Source organism: Scomber japonicus, chromosome 9 (assembly GCF_027409825.1).
Source record: "Scomber japonicus isolate fScoJap1 chromosome 9, fScoJap1.pri, whole genome shotgun sequence".
Taxonomy (NCBI): Eukaryota; Metazoa; Chordata; class Actinopteri; order Scombriformes; family Scombridae; genus Scomber; species Scomber japonicus.
Window position 1 is genome coordinate 26597740 of NC_070586.1, and position 22378 is coordinate 26620117.

At 40.0% G+C, this 22378-nt stretch overlaps 3 protein-coding genes across 4 annotated transcripts; all 3 read left to right on the forward strand.

Moving 5' to 3' along the window:
• The first annotated feature begins 1413 nt into the window (after positions 1-1413).
• si:ch211-214j8.12 (uncharacterized protein LOC100000539 homolog) lies at positions 1414-5177 on the forward strand. The gene is made up of 5 exons (XM_053325630.1): positions 1414-1463; positions 2056-2362; positions 2616-2782; positions 3016-4241; positions 4508-5177. Exons 2-5 carry the CDS (start codon positions 2116-2118, stop codon positions 4899-4901), a joined length of 2034 nt encoding a protein of 677 aa, XP_053181605.1. The 5' UTR covers positions 1414-1463; positions 2056-2115; the 3' UTR covers positions 4902-5177.
• A 1048-nt stretch (positions 5178-6225) lies between these two features.
• entpd4 (ectonucleoside triphosphate diphosphohydrolase 4) lies at positions 6226-12214 on the forward strand. Of its 2 annotated transcripts, none has more exons than XM_053325115.1 (13): positions 6226-6530; positions 6926-7053; positions 7165-7362; positions 7452-7657; positions 7870-8020; positions 8177-8280; positions 8515-8574; positions 8774-8928; positions 9521-9687; positions 9799-10123; positions 10307-10392; positions 10498-10659; positions 10948-12214. In XM_053325115.1, exons 2-13 carry the CDS (start codon positions 7046-7048, stop codon positions 11180-11182), a joined length of 1857 nt encoding a protein of 618 aa, XP_053181090.1. In that variant the 5' UTR covers positions 6226-6530; positions 6926-7045; the 3' UTR covers positions 11183-12214. The 2 variants fall into 2 exon arrangements, with proteins under 2 accessions (XP_053181090.1, XP_053181091.1); XM_053325116.1 differs by having other exon boundaries at positions 8774-8904.
• A 2913-nt stretch (positions 12215-15127) lies between these two features.
• Positions 15128-21540, forward strand: slc25a37 (solute carrier family 25 member 37). The gene is made up of 4 exons (XM_053325118.1): positions 15128-15354; positions 18958-19186; positions 19485-19541; positions 19965-21540. Exons 1-4 carry the CDS (start codon positions 15196-15198, stop codon positions 20492-20494), a joined length of 975 nt encoding a protein of 324 aa, XP_053181093.1. The 5' UTR covers positions 15128-15195; the 3' UTR covers positions 20495-21540.
• The last annotated feature ends 838 nt before the right edge of the window (positions 21541-22378 follow it).

A 22378-nucleotide genomic window follows, 5' to 3' on the forward strand; every position in this document is an offset into this window, starting at 1 on the left:
TTTCCCACAATTTTAGTGGTATCCAGTCATGCAGACAGTTTTCTGATAACAACAACAATAATCTTTATTCATAGAGCACTTTTCAAAACAGCATTACGACGTGTTTTACAAGGCAGCAGAAAATAAAGTGCGCCTATTAAAGGGCTTATGAAATGTGAAATGTTTCATTGGTAGTTAAGAAATAATCAACCAATGGTGTATCTGTTTTAAATCAGTCCTAATACCATTTGAGTTGCCATGATGAGTTATTCTGAGATTCCAGATCCGCTGGGAAATGAGCCAGACTAACGAAATAAGCCTGGTTTATTTTGTAATCCTGCCTAATGGAGCAGGGCCCCGGTTCCATAAAGCAAACTCAGCATATTTCAAGCTCAGTTACCATGGCAATGTATGCTGGCAAACTAACCTGATCTGGACCAGGCTAATTGTCAGATTTAGCCTGAGTTGCTGCTTAGCCTGAAAAAAAGATAGATTATTTAATATATGATTATTATTATTAATATTTCTCTGTTAGACAGGGCGTGTCCCTTCATTGAGGAGCTTGTACATGACAGAGCTGCCATAGTACACAGGGCACTGCAACAAGAGCGCACCTTCAGAGACAGATCAGACCCATTCAATCGATCAGCAATTTCCTGACAGCCTTTCGCTTAGATTTTATTTATTCATTTTTGTGATCATAGGTTTAAATTCTTCATATGTATCCAGCAGAGGTGTGTGATGTTGCTGTGTCGCTATTTTGTGGTGGATTTTGCCATTGTAAACCGTTTGATCTGTGTTAGACGTCATGGGCTGATCATGAATGGCGTTTACTAGTCTGAAAATTTGAGCCTTGAATTATTAATATTGAATTATTAGTCTTGAATTATTCTAATTGAGTGAACGTGGAATGGATAGGAATATATGGAGCTCATTCAAGTCAAGTTAATAAGCGCCGCTTTTCTGAACTTGCTTTATGGAACGGACCCCTAGACTGTTATCTTTTGTTTTTGTTTTTATTTTAATGTCATAAACAAAAACCAAATGGCTTGATACCAGTGGAGGTAAGTGAGTAAATTTAGTTACTTAGAGTTAAGCACACTTTCAGTTAAAGGTAATGGTAGAAAAGTCAGATAAACAAACAAACAATCAGTTTGGCTATAGAAAACACTATGGGAAAAACTTAGCCTGCTTATGTGCTTCCAGGGAAGTTTTGAAGTTGCATATTGTCGTATTATCAGTCAAATGGATTCATTAAACTTGTTATGGTTGCATTAGTATTTTTGATCAATTGGCAACATAGCCTCCGCTGTCACTGCGTTGTGCCTGAAAGACTAAACCCAGGGCTACAATGTCCAAAGTCCAGCCTCCTACAGTCAGGAAGTGCTGACTGGAGGTGGGTCACGCATTGAAAAGGGTTGCTCAATATCCTTTTCTGCATTTTCTGGACATCAGAAAACTTGAAGCTCTATTTAATCTGGCAGGTAAGAGTCAACGTAACAGGAAGTCTTCTTCTGTACGCTTGACCGTCAATCTCTCTCATTCTTTCTCTTTCTCCGTTTATTTGAGTTGATTTGATATTTGCATTGCTAATAAAGCTCTGAATAGTAAATGTTAGTTAGGGGTAACCACACCTAGTATCTCACAGTCTAATATCTCTTCTTAAATTTAACCCAAGGCAGCAACAAAAAGTAACAAAGTAAAAATCGACTACAATTGTCTAATTGTTCACGAGTAAAACAGTGCCTTGTTTATAATAGTATATTTTTGACATTGCTGATGAAAACAATGACAACATCTAAATATCTATGCCAAAAATAAAATGTTCCAAAACCTTAATATCAGCTATCACATAAAATTGATGATAATCTGCAGCAGTGATTCCCCACCCTTCTTTCCTGTTCTTTGTAACAACACTATCTATATAGTTTTGACATATGAATACAGGTTGTGACCAGCTGAACCAAAAAGTTGTTTGTATGCTCTTTGTGGTTCCTGTCCTGTTAATCACGTCAAGAGCCCCAGATTGGCAACCACAGGTCAACATTAGTAAATTATCTTCTCTTTGTCCTCCAGCAGCAAAGAGGCAGATCCATCACCCACTTCAGCACAGAAACCAGCCACTGTTGCTCAGGGATGCCTCTGTTTCGGGCCCCTGGTGAGGGTGGGGCGAAGGCTCGGCGCAGACGGAGGAAGACAAAGAAGAGGGAATGGATGGGGATCTGTGGGTTGACAGATGAAGATGACTCTGTCATCTCATTGACACGACTGTGTCTGCTGAGCCTGGCAGACAACATGAAGGAAGTGTGGGTGAAAGACTATGCTGACAACTACTTGGATCATTATTCTTTCAGGCACATCATGGGGCCTTTCAACATACTACGTGAGTGAGGCTTTGTTTACTCTACCAGATAGTTAGAAAACAGTCACCTGCCTGTTTCCACTTTGGCACTTCTGTGTTGGGCACCAGGTAACATGGCCAACAATAAAGTGCCATGTTCTGATTCACTGGTACATACTGCATTGCCTAATTAATAAATGAAAATGAAAGTGTGCCGATAAGGGGAACTAAATCATTTTAATGATGAAGTGGCTTACAGACTTACTCTTTTTCTACTCTATAACTCACCCTGTAGCGGGCAACCTGGTTGAAGAGCTGACGTGGCTGCTGTGCACCAGGAAGCAGTTGTCCAGAGCTGCCCTCCATCTCCTGCTTGTGCCCCAGCTGCGAGAGCTGTCTCTGGAAAGGTGTCCTGGTCTCGCTACCTCCAACGTCTGTGGCTACATTGCTGCACGTTGTCAGGTCAGACAGAAACTAGTGCCCATACAGATGTGATGTACATAGTAAAAATTGTTCTCTTTCTGTTGGTATCTTGTGTCCAGCATGTATTTCTTTAATGTCTTGATATTCTGGCAAGTCAGTTTTTTGTATAACCCAATATCAGAAATCATACATTTTTCTTTACAATCAATACAACAAGCAATACAACATCCTCTGTCCTTAGACCATCAATGTGTCCCACTGTTTTGTCTCAGGCTCTACACAGTCTGGACTTATCTGGAGCCCAACAGCTACCTTCAAAAGTCCTGTCTGAAACCCTCTGCCATCTACACGCCCTGCGTTCGCTTTCCCTGGCTGGTACGTCCTGTGACAGATATGTCATCAGGACCATTGCCCACCACTGCCCTTTGCTGCGTCATCTAGATGTATCCTGCTGTCAATATCTTTCCCCTGCTGCACTGCTTCCTCTTGGAAGGGGGCCTTTCTGCTCCATCTCTAGCGGTCCTTCATCTCTTCACTCCATCTCTACATCTAAACCTACTATTTCTCCTTCTTACTCTGACCCCTCTTCCTCTTTTTCCACACCTCTGTCTCTTCTTCCCCTCTGTAGTCTTCTGGCTCTTCATATTGGGTTTGGGGAGCAAGAGGGAGACACTGTGGCGGCAGCAACTTACCTCCTACTCTCCCTGCCCTGCCTGGAAAGAGTAGCCCTGGAGGGCCTCTCGCAGGCCTGCAGTGTCATCCAGCAGCGAGAGTTTGGGCAGATGAATGGGTTCACTGATAGAGAAGGAGTTCCCAGGCTGGACGAGGTGTGGAGGGAGAGGAGGTGCAGGCAGGGCATGAACGGTTGGAGGAAGAAGATGGAAAGAGCAGCAGATGATGAGGATGAAGAGGAGGAGAGCACACTGTGGGAGAGGTGTGGTAGTGAGAGTGAGGAGGATGCAAGTAGAGACAAAAGGCCAAGCTGCTTGCAGAACCAAGCAGACGAAAAAAGGAGAAAAAGAGCTTTGTCACAATCGGGCGAGGAACATCTGACTCTGTGCCTGAGGGATGTTAAGGGCTTAACTTGTGACTCTCTGGACAGTCTGGGCCATTTATGTCCAGACATCTACTCCATATCTGTTAACGGTGATGATTATGAGGACACTAGAGGAAGAAACCTTGGGTCTCTGTTAGCTGCAGGCCTCCACACCTGGTCAGGACAGCTGCGGAGCCTCTCAGTACACTGCCCAAGCCCTCTGGTGGATCTCCTTCCTGCCTTGCATGTTGCAGGCTCCTCCCTGGTCTCTCTCACCCTGGAGGGGGTGAAAACCAGCCCCCACACCCCTCTACTGGAGGTCATCCAGGCTTGTCCCCAACTCAGAGACCTGCTCATCTCCGGTGAGCCTCCCACCATGCCACAGGAAGAAGAGGAGGAGGAAGATGCGCGGGATAATCGGGATCTTCCACGCCTGCCTAACCTCTGCTCTCTCACACTCAAGTAAGGCCTTAATACAGTGTGTATTAAATTAGACACTTTGCATTAAAGGATGCTATACACAGGATATTGTAGCACTTTTTAATGATAACCCATTCAATCACATTTTAGTTTTGTCTCTCGAGCTTATTAAGGAATTTGTCACAAAATAAAAATAATATGTAATAAACTTCTTTAGATTGTAAGTCTGAAGTTTGTAACTTCTTCTTAAACATATCATCTTTCATTCATCAGTTCATCTTCTTTGTGTCTCCCCTGTGTCTCTTCAGTTTCTCCTATGAGCACAGCCAAATGAAGCCTGTCATGTCCTGGATGTCCTTGAGGAGGACGCTCGGGTGTCTCCTGACTGGCTCTCCTTTACTGGAGAAGCTCACATTGGTGTCCTTGCCGTGCCCTCTGAACTGCGTTTTACAGGATGTACTGCACAGAGCCTACTTACATCTGAATCACTCTGCAGATTCTACACACTGTCCTCCCATGCCACTTGGGCGGGTACAACATCTTTACCTGCCACGGACAGATGTGAAGATGATAACAGTGAAAAGCATAATGCAACGGAGTAAGAGACTTAAGTATGTAGATGTGAGTTACTGCTGGCAAATCAGTCAGCAGGAGTGGGTTGACAGCAAAAAGTTCAATAAAGTCCAAATTGTCTGGGTGTAGTGAAGAGACTGACAGATTCTGATACAGGAGCAACACTGTTAAAGGTGGATAATGTTTAAATGATTCAAATAAAAATACAGTGCATGCTGTTTAGAGTCAGTTGTATTAGTGTTTTATATTTTACGACTATAACTTTCTGGCAGGCATCGCGCTGACAGATTGCACTATGTCCTTAAAACTTCTGTCAAACAGGTGGGACTTATTCCCACAGAGCCTTAAATGAATGTTATTGTGTTTTAAGTTCATCTTTTGACAACCAGGTTGTACTTAACAGATGGCACAGTGTATAAACAGACATGTCATTTTTGAGCTACTACACCATTTGTAAAAGGGAGTTTTTTCTTGCCACTGTCGCCAAGTGCTTGCTCATGTGGGAATGTTGGGTATCTTTAAAATTAAACTTGAAGAGTACAGTTTAGGTGTACTCTACGTGTAAAGTGCTTTGAGATTACTTTTGTTGTGGCGCTATATAAATAAAGATTGATTGATAATAAGATATTCCTTTATTAGTCCCACAGTGGGGGAATTTACAATGCAGAAAGCTGCTTTATTTTATTTTTGTTATCATATATTCTATTTACATCCTCTTTTTCTTGTACGTTTGTAATTTTGAGTTAACATTCCTCAGTTTGGTAGATTTTTAGCAGGACAACATGAAAGCTGAGGCAGGGCACACTACATGGAATAATATTGAATTTAATAGACAAGCACCCAAATTCAATTTTTACTTTATTGGCATGAACATAATTAAATACATTCATACCAAACATGAAGTAATGTGACATGTAGTTAATTAATTCAGAGTGTAAGAAAAAACATAACGGTGCAATAGATTGCGCGTTTCGTTTGCGTGCGTTTTGCGGGTGATCTACTAAGAATAACTGCGTAAATGAAAACAGGTGCAACAGGGTGGAGACAGCAGTATTTAAATGAGGGGTTTGCGTGTCTGAATGGAGAGTTTGGACGAGCACTGTGCGCACGCAATTTAGTGCACACTATTTGGGATCTTAGTAAATCAGGCCCATACAGTACACAACACAATATACACAACTACATTAATGTATAAAAAAAGACAATAGACAATATATAAATAATATAGCATATAACATAAATGATAATATTATATATAGTTTCACAATTGAATGTAATTGTAATGGTGAACCTTTGAAGAAAGTACATGTAATAGCACCAAGTACTTTTTGGAGTCAGAGGAGCCAGTGGACAATGCAGTGTGGCAGTAATGCACCTTGACACTATGGTTACAACCCGCCGCATAGTGAAGAAGAAGAGCGATGTTGGGCGGAGACGACTGATGTGTATTCATAAATATGGGAAAAATAATAAACCCCTGTGTATGAAGGACAGCCGTATGCTTTTCTGCATTGTCGGTGTACAGCCTCCTGGAAATTCGTTAGAAGAAGAAAAATGTTGGGTGGTGTTTGAAGCAACAATTTCGTTACTGCTTATCCGGGCGACGCGGAGATAAAATCAAACACACCATCGGGACAACCACGTCACTCACCGGAGACCTGCTGCCACATACTCGCTCAACATTAGCCAGCGGTTAGCATCTGGTAGTTCACAAATGTCCATTTTACCACACAGGAGGGGACTTGTACGTTGTTCTTAGTAAGTATCAGACCAGTTAAATGCAGCGTACGAAGAACTATACTTTGCTAATGCTGACGAGTCGTGAAAATATGTAAAATCCTCGTTTTTTTAACTGTCGTCTACTGCCAAACACAGACGATAGTCACTGTCCTCAGGCGCAAGTGAGACTAACGTTAGCTAACTACCAGTTTTAGTTTTCAACTATGTGCTTTCTTGACCGTCCTTGTAATCAGTTAAATTACTATTGTCTATTTAGACATATTGAAATTCCCCCTTTAAACATGAATGTAGTGTACTGTGTTTGTGTACCGAGAATGTCCACCAGTCTGAAAACGTTCGGCCTTCTCACACATCAACTCATAGGCAAATGTTATCCGAGTGACGTTAAAATGTCCAATATTTTCCCCCCACAGGTCATGGTGATAAGTAAGGACAACGGGATGGAGCCGAGGACTATACCAAACCTCCCTCCTTCAGCCGACTCTTTGATGATTCACATTAAATAAACCAACAAGTTGAAGACAATCTGCGTCATGGGAAGGTTGGTTTGTCGTCATGTGTGTGGGATGCAGTTTGATTCATGAACCCTGTAGTATCTGAGATATCTGATGCACACTTTCCTCAGTCTCTCTTCTCTTCTATCTGTTGACAGGATCAGCTTTTCGTGCCTTTTCCCAGCCTCATGGCATTTCAGCCTGTCATCCCAGGTTCTTCCTCGGCTCCTCATACCATCCATCAGACAGCTGCTCTTCACTGGCCTAGTTCTCTGCCTCATTGGACTACTCTACCTGCTGCTTGTCACTGGAAAGGGGCATGCCAGCTGGATCAGTAAAGAAAACCACTTTCACAGGTGAACTATCCGCTATTGCCTAAGTGCTTGTGTTATTATAAACTCAGGCAGTATTATCTTAACCTTAACAGTACCTTGCTCTTCAATAGGCACTTGGCGAGGGTGACTGATATCGATGCAACAGATACAAGCAACCCTAACCTGAATTATGGCCTGGTGGTGGACTGCGGCAGTAGTGGCTCTAGGGTATTTGTGTACTGCTGGCCCAGGCACAATGGTAATCCCCACGAACTCTTGGACATTCAGCAAATGAGAGATCAACATCGCAAGCCAGTGGTCATGAAGATTAAGCCAGGTAAGGTATAGTGCTTGGCTCCCCGTAATCACAAGAAATGATCATTTAAAGAATAGCTAGATTATGAATATTAAATACTCAAGTCTACGTTGTTATGAGACTTAAGAAACATTGTTTTAGGACAAATGGTTATTGACTATCTTTCATATACCCACTGTATTTTTGTTATTTAGAGTTGTGTTAGATCTCTTTTATTGTGCTTTTGTCTTTAGGCATTTCTGAATTGGCTAAAACACCTGAAAAGGCCAGTGATTATATCTATCCACTGCTGAGCTTTGCAGCCCAACATATCCCCAAAAACAAGCACCAAGAGACACCCTTGTACATCCTGTGCACAGCTGGAATGAGAATCCTTCCTGAGAGGTATAGTATGGCCTAATGAGCATCATCTAATGCTAGATCCAGAAGCCTTTGCTGCATGAAATATTCAGACCACAAGTTTAAAAAGCACAACACTGGCAAGAGAAAATGATAAATATTTAAAATGCCATACATTTAATCTGTGTTTATTTTTCTCAGTCAACAGGAAGCTCTTCTTGAGGATCTGCGAACAGACATCCCAGTGCACTTCAACTTCCTCTTCTCAGATTCCCATGTGGAAGTGATTTCTGGAAAACAAGAAGGTAAATTAAAAGAAATAATAAGAATACACAGGCATTAGGTTCAACTAAACATTTATTGTATTTTATGGCTTTTTACAATATCTTGATAATGTATGAACATATTTGATACTGCATTAATACAAAAATGCAGTTGTAGTATTCTCCTCTGCATTGTCGAAATAATTTTAATTGAAAACCAATGCAGCATTGAAAATTATGATACAAATATATATAATTTGTTGTCTTGGGTTTCAGGTGTCTATGCATGGATTGGAATAAACTTTGTCCTAGGGAGTTTTAACCATGTGCACAATGGTAAGGAACCTTGTAGGTAATATTTTAACCGCTTTCAACTGTTGAAAAAGTTAATTTTTATTATTCAAATGCCGATGTGCTACATGTTAACCAGCCTCCATATTTTGGGGCCCCGTCCATTCTACCAGTGAGACTGTGTGCAGGAAACTAATCTCTAGTAAAATAGTAATCGCATAATGTTTTCTGTCAATCTTTCAAGATGGTGAAGCTGTCATAGAAGTTAATGTCCCTGGCAGCGATCAGCAGGAGATGCTGGTGAGGAAAAGAACTGCTGGTGTCCTGGACATGGGCGGGGTCTCCACACAGATCGCATATGAAGTGCCCAAAACTGTAAGCTTTGCTTCTCCACAGCAGGTTATTATCCACAACCAATTCTGTTTTTGTGCTGCCTTTGTTTTTTGTCACTCACCCTTTGTTCTTCTCCCTCTTCCAAATTTCTGTCATTCCCTGGTTAAACCTGTATGCACCATTTTTGTCCCGTGGAGACGATCTGCTCTCCATTCATCACTATTGAAGGCATACTGTAAGCCTGCTGCATGAGTCCATAGCAGGATTTAGGACTGAGAGCATTAAGTAATTTATGTAGATAGTTAAATACAATGGAGATTATCCATGTCATGAATTTCTGTTTGTGTTGTAGTGATGGATGTACTGTAGCAGGTGTGACATAAACTGCTTTCCCTTTTTGCTCTCATTGTTTTTCCTTTACGCCATGTGATATCAAATTGAATTTTCATCTTGCTAGATCGGTCCAGTTTCTGCTTTAGTAAATATAGAGTAGACTAGACATAGCATTATTGAGCTCTAAGCCTATGTGTCCTTAAACATAGGTCACTTGCTATGGTGATTAATATATGTGATGCATGTCAGCACTGCTTTCATCTTTTTTTCATTTTTAATGCATATTTAGAATTTTTCCCCTGGATAATTTTCTTTTGTCTTTTAGGAGGAAGTTGCAAAGAATCTATTGGCAGAGTTCAACTTGGGGTGTGATGCACATCGCACAGAGCATGTTTATCGTGTTTATGTGTCCACCTTCCTGGGTTTTGGAGGAAATGCAGCACGCCAAAGATACGAGGAGAGCATCATCAGAAATACTGCCACTCGAAATAAGTGAGAGACACAGACAGATCTAATAGCTTGATTTCATTTTTATTTTTATTTTTGGGTTTACAACTAGTCAGTAGTTGGGAGTATTTACACTGTATTTTCTAATTACACCAGGCTTTTAGGTCAGCATACCGGTGAGACAGCAGAGTCTCCCCTCCTGGACCCTTGTCTACCCACAGACCTGCAGGATGATATTGGTCCCTCTACACAAAAGCTGTATCTGCGAGGCACAGGGGACTTTGACCAGTGTCGACAGATTCTGCAGCCCTTCCTCAACCGCACCAATGAGACTCATACATCTTTAAATGGGATTTACCAGCCAGCCATTAACTACAACAACAGCCAGTTTTATGGCTTCTCTGAGTTCTACTACTGCACTGAGGACGTGCTGCGCATGGGCGGCGATTATAATGTTTCTAAATATTCACAGGCAGCCAAGGTAAATCTTACAGTAAAGAATCTAGCACCTAATTGAAACCTATTTGTGTCATTGAGTAACTTATTGATCTCCGGATTTTGCAGAATGCTGTAGCTGCAGTTAGATAAATGCAACACCTCTGCTAAAAATATTTGGGATTTGTTGATGTCTTACTACTGGAAACTTTCCTGATGTTATTTCCAGAGCTACTGTGCCACCCAGTGGAAGACTCTGAGGGAACGCTTTGACTCTAACTTGTATGCCTCGCATGCTGATCTTCACAGACTCAAGTAAGTCACACTTGGCTGATCAGACCCCTTGCAAATCTCAGCTAGCCCCTTGTGCATACTGTAAAAAAGATGGTTGTTTATCAATGGTTTTATGTGTGTTCGCAGGTACCAGTGTTTTAAATCAGCATGGATGTATGAAGTATTGCACTCAGGCTTCTCTTTCCCAACCAATTACAAAAACCTGAAGACTGCTCTTTTGGTCTATGACAAGGAGGTCCAGTGGACTCTCGGAGCTATTCTTTACAGAACACGGTTTCTGCCTTTGAGGTAAATTTGATTTTCTTTCACTAGTGACCTGGTGTTATTAATCCAGCCAAAAGTGATATTAGCCATTAAAAATGATGATGACACCCTTGGCCATGCCTTGGCCTCGGTCTCGACTTCATGTGTATGCAAATGATAGATATCTAAGTACTACATACCATCTGGTGGTGATCTAGAATTGATAGAATTGTAGTTACATTCATAGGTCTGGTTTTACGGGTTTGAACTGAAGGACTTGTTCAGATGAAAACTCCAGACAAATAAAGATAACTGAATCTTCTTTTCTTCCAGGGACATCCAACAGGAAAGTCTGAAAGGAGTACACTCTCACTGGCGGCACAGCTTCTCCTTTGTCAACAATCACTACTTATTCCTGGCGTGTTTCTTTATTGTGGTGTTGTCTATTATGCTGTACTTACTGCGTCTTCGCCGGATCCATCGACGGACAGCGCAGCGCTGCACCCCCTCTTCTGTACCATGGTTGGAAGACGGTCTTGGCTCACCCACCCTCCCCATCAACCTTTAAGCTTTGTAGAACGTAACGTCGGGGCAGCTCTCCTCTCTCTTAGGCTTTTGCTTGCTCAGTGAGCCCTTTGAAGGTCTGCTGCCCTGAAAACAGGGGATTTTGATTAAGTTAAGAGATGGTACTGGAACTTGGACAATTAAGGAAGATTTTATGTGAATCTTCTGGCTTAACTGAGCCATGACAATATTGTGTTTAAGTTATTTTGTTTAATAATGAAAATGTCATTCTCAAAATCATATTCTTGCCTGCCACATACTCCTTTGTCAAATTCAAATGGCAGCTGTCTCCAGGTGTCTTCAGTTTTCTTTCTACTACTATGCTACTTTTCTCAATAGGTAATCTTCATGCCCATATAAATACACTATGTAGGTTGTCTCTACTTTGAATTTCACAAAGTTGGATAAATGAATCACATAGGTAATTGTATTTGTTTTTTATTTACATGTGGGCATTTACCTTTCTGTCTGCCTTTTTAAGTGCATGATCACATTTTTTTAAAAGAGTTGTTAAATGATATAAGCACTCGCTGTTTCTACAGAAACCTCAAATGCAATACGATGAATAATTAGAGAAAGGATAACCATAATGCAGTTGAGAATGACGATGCACAGTAATGCCCAGCTGGAATGGTCTGTTTTTGTGTGAGTGTGTGTGTGTGTGTGTGTGTGCCCTTACCAAATTGTTCTGCCTCATATTCATATTGCGAGACAAGTAAACTTTAATAGCTATAATAGTGCAATACATGTCTTGTCACTGTTAGGAAATCCTATGAAAGACATTTGTATCAATCTCTTTAAAAACCCTACTGAAATTCTTGTGTTGGATTCTCTGACAATTAAGTTGGAAACCATTGCATATCTTTACGTTGGGCTTCATTTTCAGAAGCTGTCATCACTGCTGCGAGGGGATTGTAAATGAGAGCACACGCCCCATTATTTATATAAAAAAAAGTGTTGTGTAATGTTTTCACAGATGAATGCGAAATAAGAAATAAATGTCACATTGCAATACAGTAAATAAAGGTTTTATGGTTTATTTCTCTTGAGTTTCATTTTCCTGAGGAGGAGATTAAACTCAACAAATGGTGTCTGTATTTAATTTGAGTACATCTGGTGTTGGCGGCCCTTCTGAAGCATAATGTTAACACCGACCACTTCTTACGTCACTGCGGAAAAGCCAGTGCTTATCCCAATCACATTTTAATCTTTGGTAATTGAGATTAGTGCTGCATGCCAGTATCTATCAAAAGCAGTAATCTGCAGTCAGCCCAGCACAGGTACTGTAGGCTGTTTGTCTGAGTTTGTGTGTTTCTGTTTGTGTGCAGATGTTTTGTTAGACCAACACCTGTCCTGGTCTTCACTTGCTTATTTCACTTGCAGACTTGTGCAGTTATGAAAAATATGCAATAAATAGTGATCAAGTTATTATTGATGACTATATCCTCCAGTGAAGGCATATCAAGTAGAAACAGCCACCCCATGTTTTTGTGTGACAGCAGTGTTAATACTTGATGTGCTCTATACGCTATGTGGGACACAACAGACCTCCTGTGTGGTCTCTCCACTAGGTGGTATTAGTAGCCTTAATTCATTGAATTGATTGTCCATTCTACAACAATATAGTGTTTAATTTACCTTGGATCCGATGATATATGCATTATAAACATGTTCACCTCTCCTTTTAATAGAAAAAAATTGGTGGTTACAACTGAAATAATTGCTTGTTGGGGCACAACTTACACTAAATAAATGGTCTAATTCACAGCCAAATGGTAGAACATGAGCCTTGTACATAACAGTAAAGGACAGCCTTTTAATGATTATACCTTTTACTTGTTGGTTAAGTGATGTTCATAGACATATACAGTGTTACAGTATACATAGTTTCCTCACTGAACATGTGAATACAAGCTGTAACTACACCGCTCAAACAAGTGGCTCTTGGCGCTCTTATATGCTGAGTCACTGACATATCAGGCTGCTTCGCAGACACACCTACGGCGATACCACAGTGTGCTCGGCTTATGTTTCAGTCAATGGTGAGTGACACAGGATAGTTAATAGATCAAGTCCCAGTCTTTTGCCTGTGAAGATGATTAAAGCTGTCTTTGTTACACTGATTATGTTATTCTATGTTACAATTCAATTCAAGGGGAATCTATGGTATGGATCTTGGTAAATATCTAGTCAGATGATACCCTGAACACAAAATGACTTCCAAATGGATCTCAAGGTGAAATTTAAACATCTGGCCTGCAATGAGAGACATGTTGATACTGCCAAAAACATTTTATGAATTATTAAGAATAAGAGATGTAATGAAAAAAAAGTGGAGTCATTCATTCAGCCTAATCAAGATGATTAGTCTTTTGGAGGCTCTTAGAACTAATTTAATTAAGTAAGTAATTAATTTGAACCTGTATGACGGTGGTATCTATTGTACATGTGCACATACAGGGGCTGAAACTGAAGCATAGATGTGATGCACCTCTTTGTTAAGAGACATCTGTATTCACTCCAGGATATTTCAAATGACGAAAGAGGTGTGAAAGAGGGACGATGTTTGCAGACCAGTATGTTGAAACAAAGATTGTATAAACTTAAAGCTTAAACTTTTCTTTAAGTTGTGTAAAGGTCTGACAATGAAAAAACATGTAAACCTTATAGTATACCACAATGTGGTTACCAAGCTCTTTTGATCTGTGCTTCCTCAGTGCCTTGGTAAAATAAGTATTTCAGAGGAACTGTCCTTCTAATTAATTATAGCTCTTTACTCCAAAACAGTTGCCACCAAAAGCCCAAGTCTAAGCACCTGTCACTGGAATATTTTATGATTACTGCAACAGAAGAAGCTGATGTTTTTCCACTGCTGTGAAACTTAGTATGTTTTTATAAAGCACAAAACTTGAAGCTTATAAGCTTAACAACTGTGATTCAGGTGGCACTGACTGCTACAACAAACATGCAAACACTTTGTCTATAAAAGGTGTGTCTAGACAAAGAAATGAGCAATAAAGCTTAATTTCGATGTAATCATTCTGTCTGTATGTGTGTGTATGTTTCAGGAGATACTATTTAGTGATTTTATTCTGAGGTTGAGTAGTTATTTTCATTATTACTTGACATTATCTATTGTCAATAATGACTTTGCAAATTTTTAATAGATTCCACCCACAAAACATATGACCATTTAATAAATTATCTTGCGTAGTGTTAAAATGGACTCCACCTGGACTACAACATTTGATAAATGCTCATATTTTCATTGAACTGTACTGTAATAACAACCCAATATATTATTATGACTGTGTGGAAGGGGACTCTTCTGCATTAAGAGCACTAATGTTCTATGCACTTATAGCACTTAAAACTACTCATCCACTAAAAATATAAGATTGCTGTTTCAGAAACACAAAGTAAAGTAGTTATATAAATACACATATACTTTAATCTTATATCAAATAAATAAAGGATCTGAATATTATTTTCACCACTGTGTAAAATCATATTGAATGTGCAGGAACTACAAAGTTGGGGATATGACCATTTATGACAGTGAAAAGCTGCATCATCACTCCCTGTATTTTCTACAGTATCAAAGAACAGATGCTGCCAGATAAAGAGACCAAGCCCATTCATCTGTTTAGGCAGGACTGTGAGATTACACTTTTGTCAAACCCATTCAAAAAAAGTCTCAAAAGATACAGAGATGCACAAAACTGTAACAAGCAGCAAAGTGTCAGACGGAATCCACCACGGAAACTTCGCATTGGCTGCCTCAAACCAAGAACCGCCCCTTTCTTGGAGTATCTGGGATGTGATTGGCTCATATATTTGTAATGAGGCACGTACGTCACACGGGCGCTGGGACTCCCAGTAAAGTGTAGTGGTGATGTTGAGGTGATCCATGCCGCCGACGCCTCTCCTCAGTGTTATCTTGCGCAAGTACACTGGCCTGGGAGAGCTCACCCCGCATGGAGTTTGAGCTCGGACCGTGCGGTGGCAACCCTGGAGATGTCGGAGATCCAGAGCACAGACAGTGAGCCTGTCAGCGGGGACGTCGGAGACTACGAGAGCTTGCCACCTCATGTCTCAGTGATGACCCACATGACAGCAGGAGCCGTGGCTGGCATACTGGAGCACACGGTGATGTACCCGGTGGACTCTGTCAAGGTAACGCACACAGAGGGCAGCTCAGTACTCAGTCTCACTTGCATTTGCCACTAAGGCTCATTCACTAACTAGCTTACAGTTTAAGTGCTCCACAGACGACCTGGCTACCGCCTGCTAACAAACGTTAGCTGTAAAATGTTGAAGCTGCCTATCATTAGTTAGCTTCGGTGTTAGCTCATTTAACAGCACGGCGGTCTGCTTCCTTAAAGTACACTGATAAACTACTTAAACAGGCTTAGCGTACGTTACATTTGAAGTAGAAGCACGGCTAGCTTAACTAAGCAGTGGGTACTGTAACTTCTTATCGTTTCCGTCTTGATGTAAGTTGACTAGAAACTTTGCTAATACTGTAGCTCGCTGAACGCCCAGTGTAACCTTAATTGACCAAAGTCATTAGTAAGGGTAATGCAAAGTTATGAGCATGATAGCCATGAGCTCATTTCGCTGTGTGTCTAAATATGTTTTTCCCTGAGTGTTTTCCATAAAGTGACAGAAAATGAGTAAAACTTACCTTATTGACCATTATTGAAGTGGGGTAGTTAAGTGAAGGTCAAGTACCTGTCACATTGCTTGGAATGTAAGACTCTACTTATCAACACTTCATTTATGTTCACGTTTCAAAAAAGAAAAGAAAAGAAAAGTATAATAAAGTTACTGATTCTTTATATTGTTGTCAAACTTTACTGTGTAGTTGCAAAGTATGTCTGTGTCCACACTTAAGATGTATTAATTATGCAACTATATGATGAACTGGGATCTTAGTTTGGTTGTCCGTTTGCTGAAGAGAAACCACAGTGCAATATATTTATATTATAGAAAACCTCTTACTTTATATGACAGGACATATGTTTAGAGATGCAACTCTGTCCTTAAATCTACCAATTATCATATTGATTAATCACTGTCTATTCAATATCAGAAAAGTGTATGGAAAAAAATGCCAAGAGCCCCAGATGATATCTTTAAATTAAAGGTTGTTTAGGCTGACCAAAAATATATAGTCCAAAGATTTAATTGCAGTTTATATTGTCATATTTGAGAAGTTTTCACTTCATAACTTACAAGACTTAAACGACTAACTTAACAAATGGGTTTTATGCCACCTGATCATTAGACAATCCATTATAGCACTACAACTGTTATGTGGTGGTTAGTATAGGGAAGAAACCTAAGTATATAATGTAAAACCATTATTGTCCAATTTCAGTCACATTCACAGTAATAAGAAATATATGACTTTTTGTATAAGAATTGCCCATCATGGCTCAAGTGCATTTTTAGTTTTGGGATAATCTCAACAATAGAAGGTCAAAACTGGTTGAATGCCTAAGTTGATGTGGCTCTGGAGCTGCAACAAAGCACATTTTCAGCTGGACTTGTAACTTGTGTTGCTCAGATAATGTAGCGGCAGTCCAAGGGGTGCACACTGCACAGATGATGATACATTTCAATTATTTGTCATCACATGAGTTCACTCTAATGAGTAACACATTAAAGTTACATTTGAAATCACAGTTCTCTAACTAAAATTAAGTTGTTAAGCGTGTTAAATATTGGCATGTGTCTGCAAAGCAAATTGCTAACTGTAACTTCAATTGGTGAACTTTGCCCCTGCAATCCTCTCTCTTCTGCTCAGCTATTGTTTTCCAACAATGTAGTGTTGTTTCACTAAATTGGCTTGCTGCACAATCCTAACAGTAATCATGATGTGGCACAGACATCTTTGAGTAACATACTGAAAGTAAAATGTCCGTATATCCTCTTTACTACAGTGTGATGCTGTGGACATCTTGCCAAATTGAACCAATGGGCCTTTATTACACAAGCCACTGTTACTGTTTCCTCATGAGGTTTCATGAAGTTTTCACAAGCACCACAGAGCTGTAGATGAGGTGCTCCTTCAGTCTGATCACTGAGTATCTGGTTCCCCAGAATCGGTTTTGAAATTCTAGGGTATTTAAAGTGATGAAAGAATGAATTGTTCCTCCTTTTTTAAAATTACATTTACTTTTTACCAATGGAGTCTTTAGTGCAGCTAAAATATCACAGACAGACTCCACTGCAATTACTTGCAGTAAGAAAAATAATTGTTTGTTAAATTGTACAGTTAGTGAACCATTTAACCACAAGTCTTTGTTTGATGAAAGAATTAATTGGTGTGTCTCCTCAGCTTCAGATGAGATAAGCAAAACATGTTTGTCTTAACGAGGCTTGGTGTGTGTGGTTTTTTTTTTTTGGTATTTCAAAGTTAATTGAATTGTGGTAACGGTCCACTGAAGATGTAGAACGAGACAGCAGGAGCTATGCTAATAGTAGGAGGTCTTATCAGTGTTGTGCACACTTGAAATCAGCCTCATGAAGTAAAGGGTGGGTGTCTGCATTTGCTCTTCTGTGGTACTGATTAGTGAACCGCCACAGGGACAGAACCGCCTACGCTGAAACATCACAAAAGATAGGATACAGTGTATTGTAGGAGATGAATTTTTCTTATTATAGTCTTCTTAAATGGTTTTATTACCAATCAGTGTTTCTCAGCCTATTATGAGTACTGGTTTGAAGCCAGTGGACAACCTGATGATCATCTGATTTGCATGCTTGTGCTATAGTCAGTCCTGAAACTGCTGTATTTTGATTTTGTCCATAGTTTCTTATAGTCTTATGTTCAGTCAGCAGCTAATATAAATCTTTCACATCAAATATATTACCACTTTTTAAATGGATTTTTAAGGGCTATACAGATATCAATATTTGAGAATTACCTGATAATGATAGCCAACTTTTAGTTACCTAACCTTTGTTATAACTTGGTCATTTGTTCATTTCCATTCATTTCTTTTATTTTGTTTGTATGCTCTGGCCTTAGGTTACTGGAGAAAGGTCTTTGTCATGTCTTAAGTACATGAGATCTTTTATCATCAGGCATTTGGAAAGTTGGAAAAAGAGCAGCCTACAGTTGGATATGTGGGTTTCTTTGTCCTCGGCATAATTCACTCTTCAGACTATCTATAGATCAAACTGATATTTTTGAAAAGTTTAATCAATATCAATATAAAATCACACTTTTGCTTGTCTTCAACAAAACAATGTGGTTTGTGAAGCATCAATCAGACACAGAAACCTAGCTATGCTACCAGGTTTTGTGTGCCCCAAGTTCCCAAATCTGTATCAAACGGATATGTAATTGATACTTAATTGTTAACATGAAGGAAGGAAACACATGGGAACATGCTGAGGAAGATAGACTTGGCCTATCTCCTGGGCCAGCTCCAGATCTCCTCGCAAATAAAAACATGCTTTGTGCTGTCCGGATAACTTGGCATGGTGGAGTAAAACAAAGCGCTGCCTCCCCCACCAGCCTTGGGAGAGACACACATCACTCAGACTGGACCTTGCTGCTGCCAAGAGCACTTACTGTCAGAACAATGTGTCAGCATTACAGAGAACAATACATCAAGAAATCATGTTTTGGCCCACACCAGGTGTCCTCTTTAAGCCACTCACAGTCACGCACATTCATGCAGAGCAGTGACCTTTTATCAAATCTACCTCAAGTGGAGTAAATTGTAAGAAATGGTCTTCATATATGCCTTTTTATTTTTCCAGACAAGGATGCAGAGTCTGCAGCCGGACCCGAATGCTCAGTACAAAGGCGTGTATGAGGCTTTGAAAAGGATTATCCAGACTGAAGGGTTCTTCAGACCACTGAGGGGCCTCAACATCACTGTGATAGGGGCTGCTCCTGCTCATGCGCTCTACTTTGCTTGCTATGAACGGGTCAAACGCTCCCTAAGTGACGTCATTCAGAATGGAGGCAACAGCCATCTAGCCAATGGTACGAGTTTTCACTTCTCAACCACAAATCACGTGATTGTCATACTAACCACTTTCAAAGTAGACGAGGAAGTGCAGCCTGGAGGAGTGTAGTTAGGATAAGCCATGCTAATGCCATATCCTGTTTACAATGGCTAGAATAAAGCCATATCCCAAACATGAATAATCCAAACATACTATCTGGGATTTGTCGGTACAAATGAGAGTTTTGTTGCATGTACACACCATGTAATGACTGGTGTATAAAACAAATGTTAATTTACCCAACCTCAGTCTTTTGTTTGTATTTGTATTTACAGGTATGGCAGGTAGTGTGGCCACTGTTCTTCATGATGCAGTCATGAACCCAGCTGAAGGTAAGAACATATTTTTTTATTTTTTATTGCACCAAGCAGCTCTTTTTCTTTAATGGAAAGACAACATATAGCTACCAGTATAATAATTATGCTCTTGGACTGTACTGGCCAGTGGTGTAATATTTAATACATTTTGTCATAAGAATTAGAAAAACTTCAGCATTTGCTTTCTTAAATTATATTTGATCATATTTCTATTTAAAAATATTTCTCTTTCTTTTGTTTTATCATTATTTCTGTTTAATTCACAGTGAACTGGAAATAATCATACATTTAAAACATAAGTAAAAAAAAGTACATTGTTGAGGACAACAAATCATTTAATGGTCTTTTAAAAGTGTTGTCAATGTTGCATGTCATTCTTAACATGCAATATATGAAATATATGTACTAACACTCTTTCTGTTTTCACACATTGCTCAGTGGTGAAGCAGAGGATGCAAATGTATAATTCGCCATATCGAGGATTTTTGGACTGTGTTCGGACAGTGACACGTACTGAGGGGTTCGGGGCTTTCTACCGCAGCTACAGCACACAGCTGACCATGAACATCCCCTTCCAGGCTGTTCACTTCATCACATACGAGCTGATGCAGGAACAGCTAAACCCCCACAGACATTACCACCCTGGCAGCCACATAGTGTCAGGAGCAGCAGCAGGGGCTGTTTCTGCAGCCGTGACCACTCCACTTGATGTTTGTAAAACGCTGCTTAACACACAGGAAAACGTTGCACTCAACTCCGTGAACATCAGCGGCCATTTATCAGGAATGGCCAATGCCTTCAGGACAGTGTACCGGCTCGGCGGCTTCGGAGCCTTCTTCAAAGGGATCCAAGCTCGGGTTATATACCAGATGCCCTCCACTGCCATTGCCTGGTCAGTGTATGAGTTCTTCAAGTACTTCCTTACCAAGCAGCAGATGGAACAAGAGGCAAGATCCAGCTCCCTGTAATGGAAAGTGTGTCGGCAAAACCTTACCTGATGAATGAAGGCTCACTGTGTGCTGTTTGAGGAAATAACATCTGTCATTATCTCAAAGGGAAGTCACCATGGTGGAAGTGCAGAAGAGAACGGCGCTCCTTATTGTTCACTTAAGGAAATCTCTGGTTTTTAAGTTAGGACGATGTTACACAACCAGGATATGCAAAAGAAATAACTATTCATAAAGGACAGATACACGTAGAGCTGACTAGCTGTCTTTTTTCCTCCTGCACCCAACAAACACATCAACCACAACTTTCTTTTCTACATGTGGTGACCTTATGATTAAATTGTCTTGAACGATGTTTATAGTTCTTAATATTGGAACTTTTTATTTATTTGTTTAGCTTTCTGAGGCTTGTATTTTACGGATGCGGAAGAAACACAATGCTGTTTGCTTGTTTTATTTCACTGTGTATTTATAAAGAACTATTATGACACATTCCTTATTTTCACTCCATGGCGAAAGGAACAGTCACGCCTTCCAAGTGCCTCATAAATATTAATGGCTGCTTCACGTTTGTCTCCTTTGCTCTGTGACTTTTAAGAGAGCAAGCCCTTATTTTTCATATTTCAGTTTTGTTTGGTCCAAGTTGCTTACGCTTCTGTAATGGGATTAAATGTCACAGTTGGTCCTTATTTTATAATTGGTCAAATTTGTTAAAGCTATGCATATAAAAGAGGATGGTGATGTGTTAAATTTTCAGTTATTATCCCTGTCAATTGCTCAAATGCCATTTTGCAGCAATTGTGTTTTTTCTGATTGTTTTTTCATTAATGTTTTTCTGCTTTAAGTGCAAAACACCATGTTTTCTCCTCTTGAGAGAACTTCTATCTCTTTTAGTGTTAAGGTGTTTAGGCCGTAACGGTCCAGTTATTTGCCTTGTTGAAGTGCAGCACTACAACGCCGTTGAATCACGCACAATACTTGTCTCATTTAAAAACCCTTACCTGTCACAGAAAGAAGGCAGCTTCTTTATATCTGTTCACACAAACATGAATATGTATTTTGTGGGTGACCATTTTTTGAGAAACTCCATTACACAGGTTCGAGGGTTTTCTCCTGTAAGGCTGTTACTTGGGTTGGTGGCCTTTCAACCTTTTACATACATTTGTGCCGGTGTGATGTTCAGCTTTTGAGTGACGTGCTTTAGTTACAGTATGTGTGTCATATTGACCTTGAACCTAAGGGTTAAAGATTGTATATAAAATATTTTCAGAGTATAAGATTTGCTGATGCAGTCAGTGTAGACTATTTGTGATCTATCATATTTGTTAGTTTTGTTTTGAAGCTGTCTTTGTTAACATGAGACTGTGAGTATAAAACCTGAGAAAATCAGCTGGTGAGCAGGAATAGCGATTTCTTTTTTTCCCCCCACTCATCCTGTTGTACTTGCACATTTCCTGTGTGCTCTCTGCTCTCTCCAGCTCTTTTGACTATTTTCCACTCGGTAGTCAAGACATTCCTTCAGATATTGATGTAATCCAGCAGGCAGCCAGATTTATTTGTTTTTAATTACAGAGTTTTTCTTCCTCTGGTGAAGTTCAGAGAGTTCGTCGGATTCCAGTGGTCTCACAAACCCTTAAGCAGCAGATTCGTTATTCTTGTACAGTAGGGTAATTGTTAATATACCAAAGACATGTATTGTATTCTTCTATGCATCTTACTTTGAACCTGTAATTATGATGATATGTGTGTGCTTGCCTGCTGTGAATTGTCATCTTTTTTCCCCCTTAAAAGTTCCATACAGAGTAGCGTTACATTTTCTAATGATTTGAGCACTTAAGCATCTTTTCATTTAGCTTGTTTGCTGTCTATGTTTGGACTGTGTCGAAAGCTTGTCTGCCTCAGCGT

Bases quoted from the DNA above. Each gene is read 5' to 3' on its own strand.
- si:ch211-214j8.12 (XM_053325630.1), top strand. From the start codon at position 2,116: ATGCCTCTGTTTCGGGCCCCTGGTGAGGGTGGGGCGAAGGCTCGGCGC. The intron at 2,363-2,615 runs GTGAGTGAGGCT...CTCACCCTGTAG, and splicing joins GGGGCCTTTCAACATACTAC to CGGGCAACCTGGTTGAAGAG. The intron at 4,242-4,507 runs GTAAGGCCTTAA...GTGTCTCTTCAG, and splicing joins CTCTGCTCTCTCACACTCAA to TTTCTCCTATGAGCACAGCC.
- entpd4 (XM_053325115.1), top strand. The intron at 7,658-7,869 runs GTAAGGTATAGT...TTTTGTCTTTAG, and splicing joins GGTCATGAAGATTAAGCCAG to GCATTTCTGAATTGGCTAAA. The intron at 10,393-10,497 runs GTAAGTCACACT...GTGTGTTCGCAG, and splicing joins GCTGATCTTCACAGACTCAA to GTACCAGTGTTTTAAATCAG.
- slc25a37 (XM_053325118.1), top strand. From the start codon at position 15,196: ATGTCGGAGATCCAGAGCACAGACAGTGAGCCTGTCAGCGGGGACGTC. The intron at 15,355-18,957 runs GTAACGCACACA...TTATTTTTCCAG, and splicing joins ACCCGGTGGACTCTGTCAAG to ACAAGGATGCAGAGTCTGCA. The intron at 19,542-19,964 runs GTAAGAACATAT...CACATTGCTCAG, and splicing joins AGTCATGAACCCAGCTGAAG to TGGTGAAGCAGAGGATGCAA.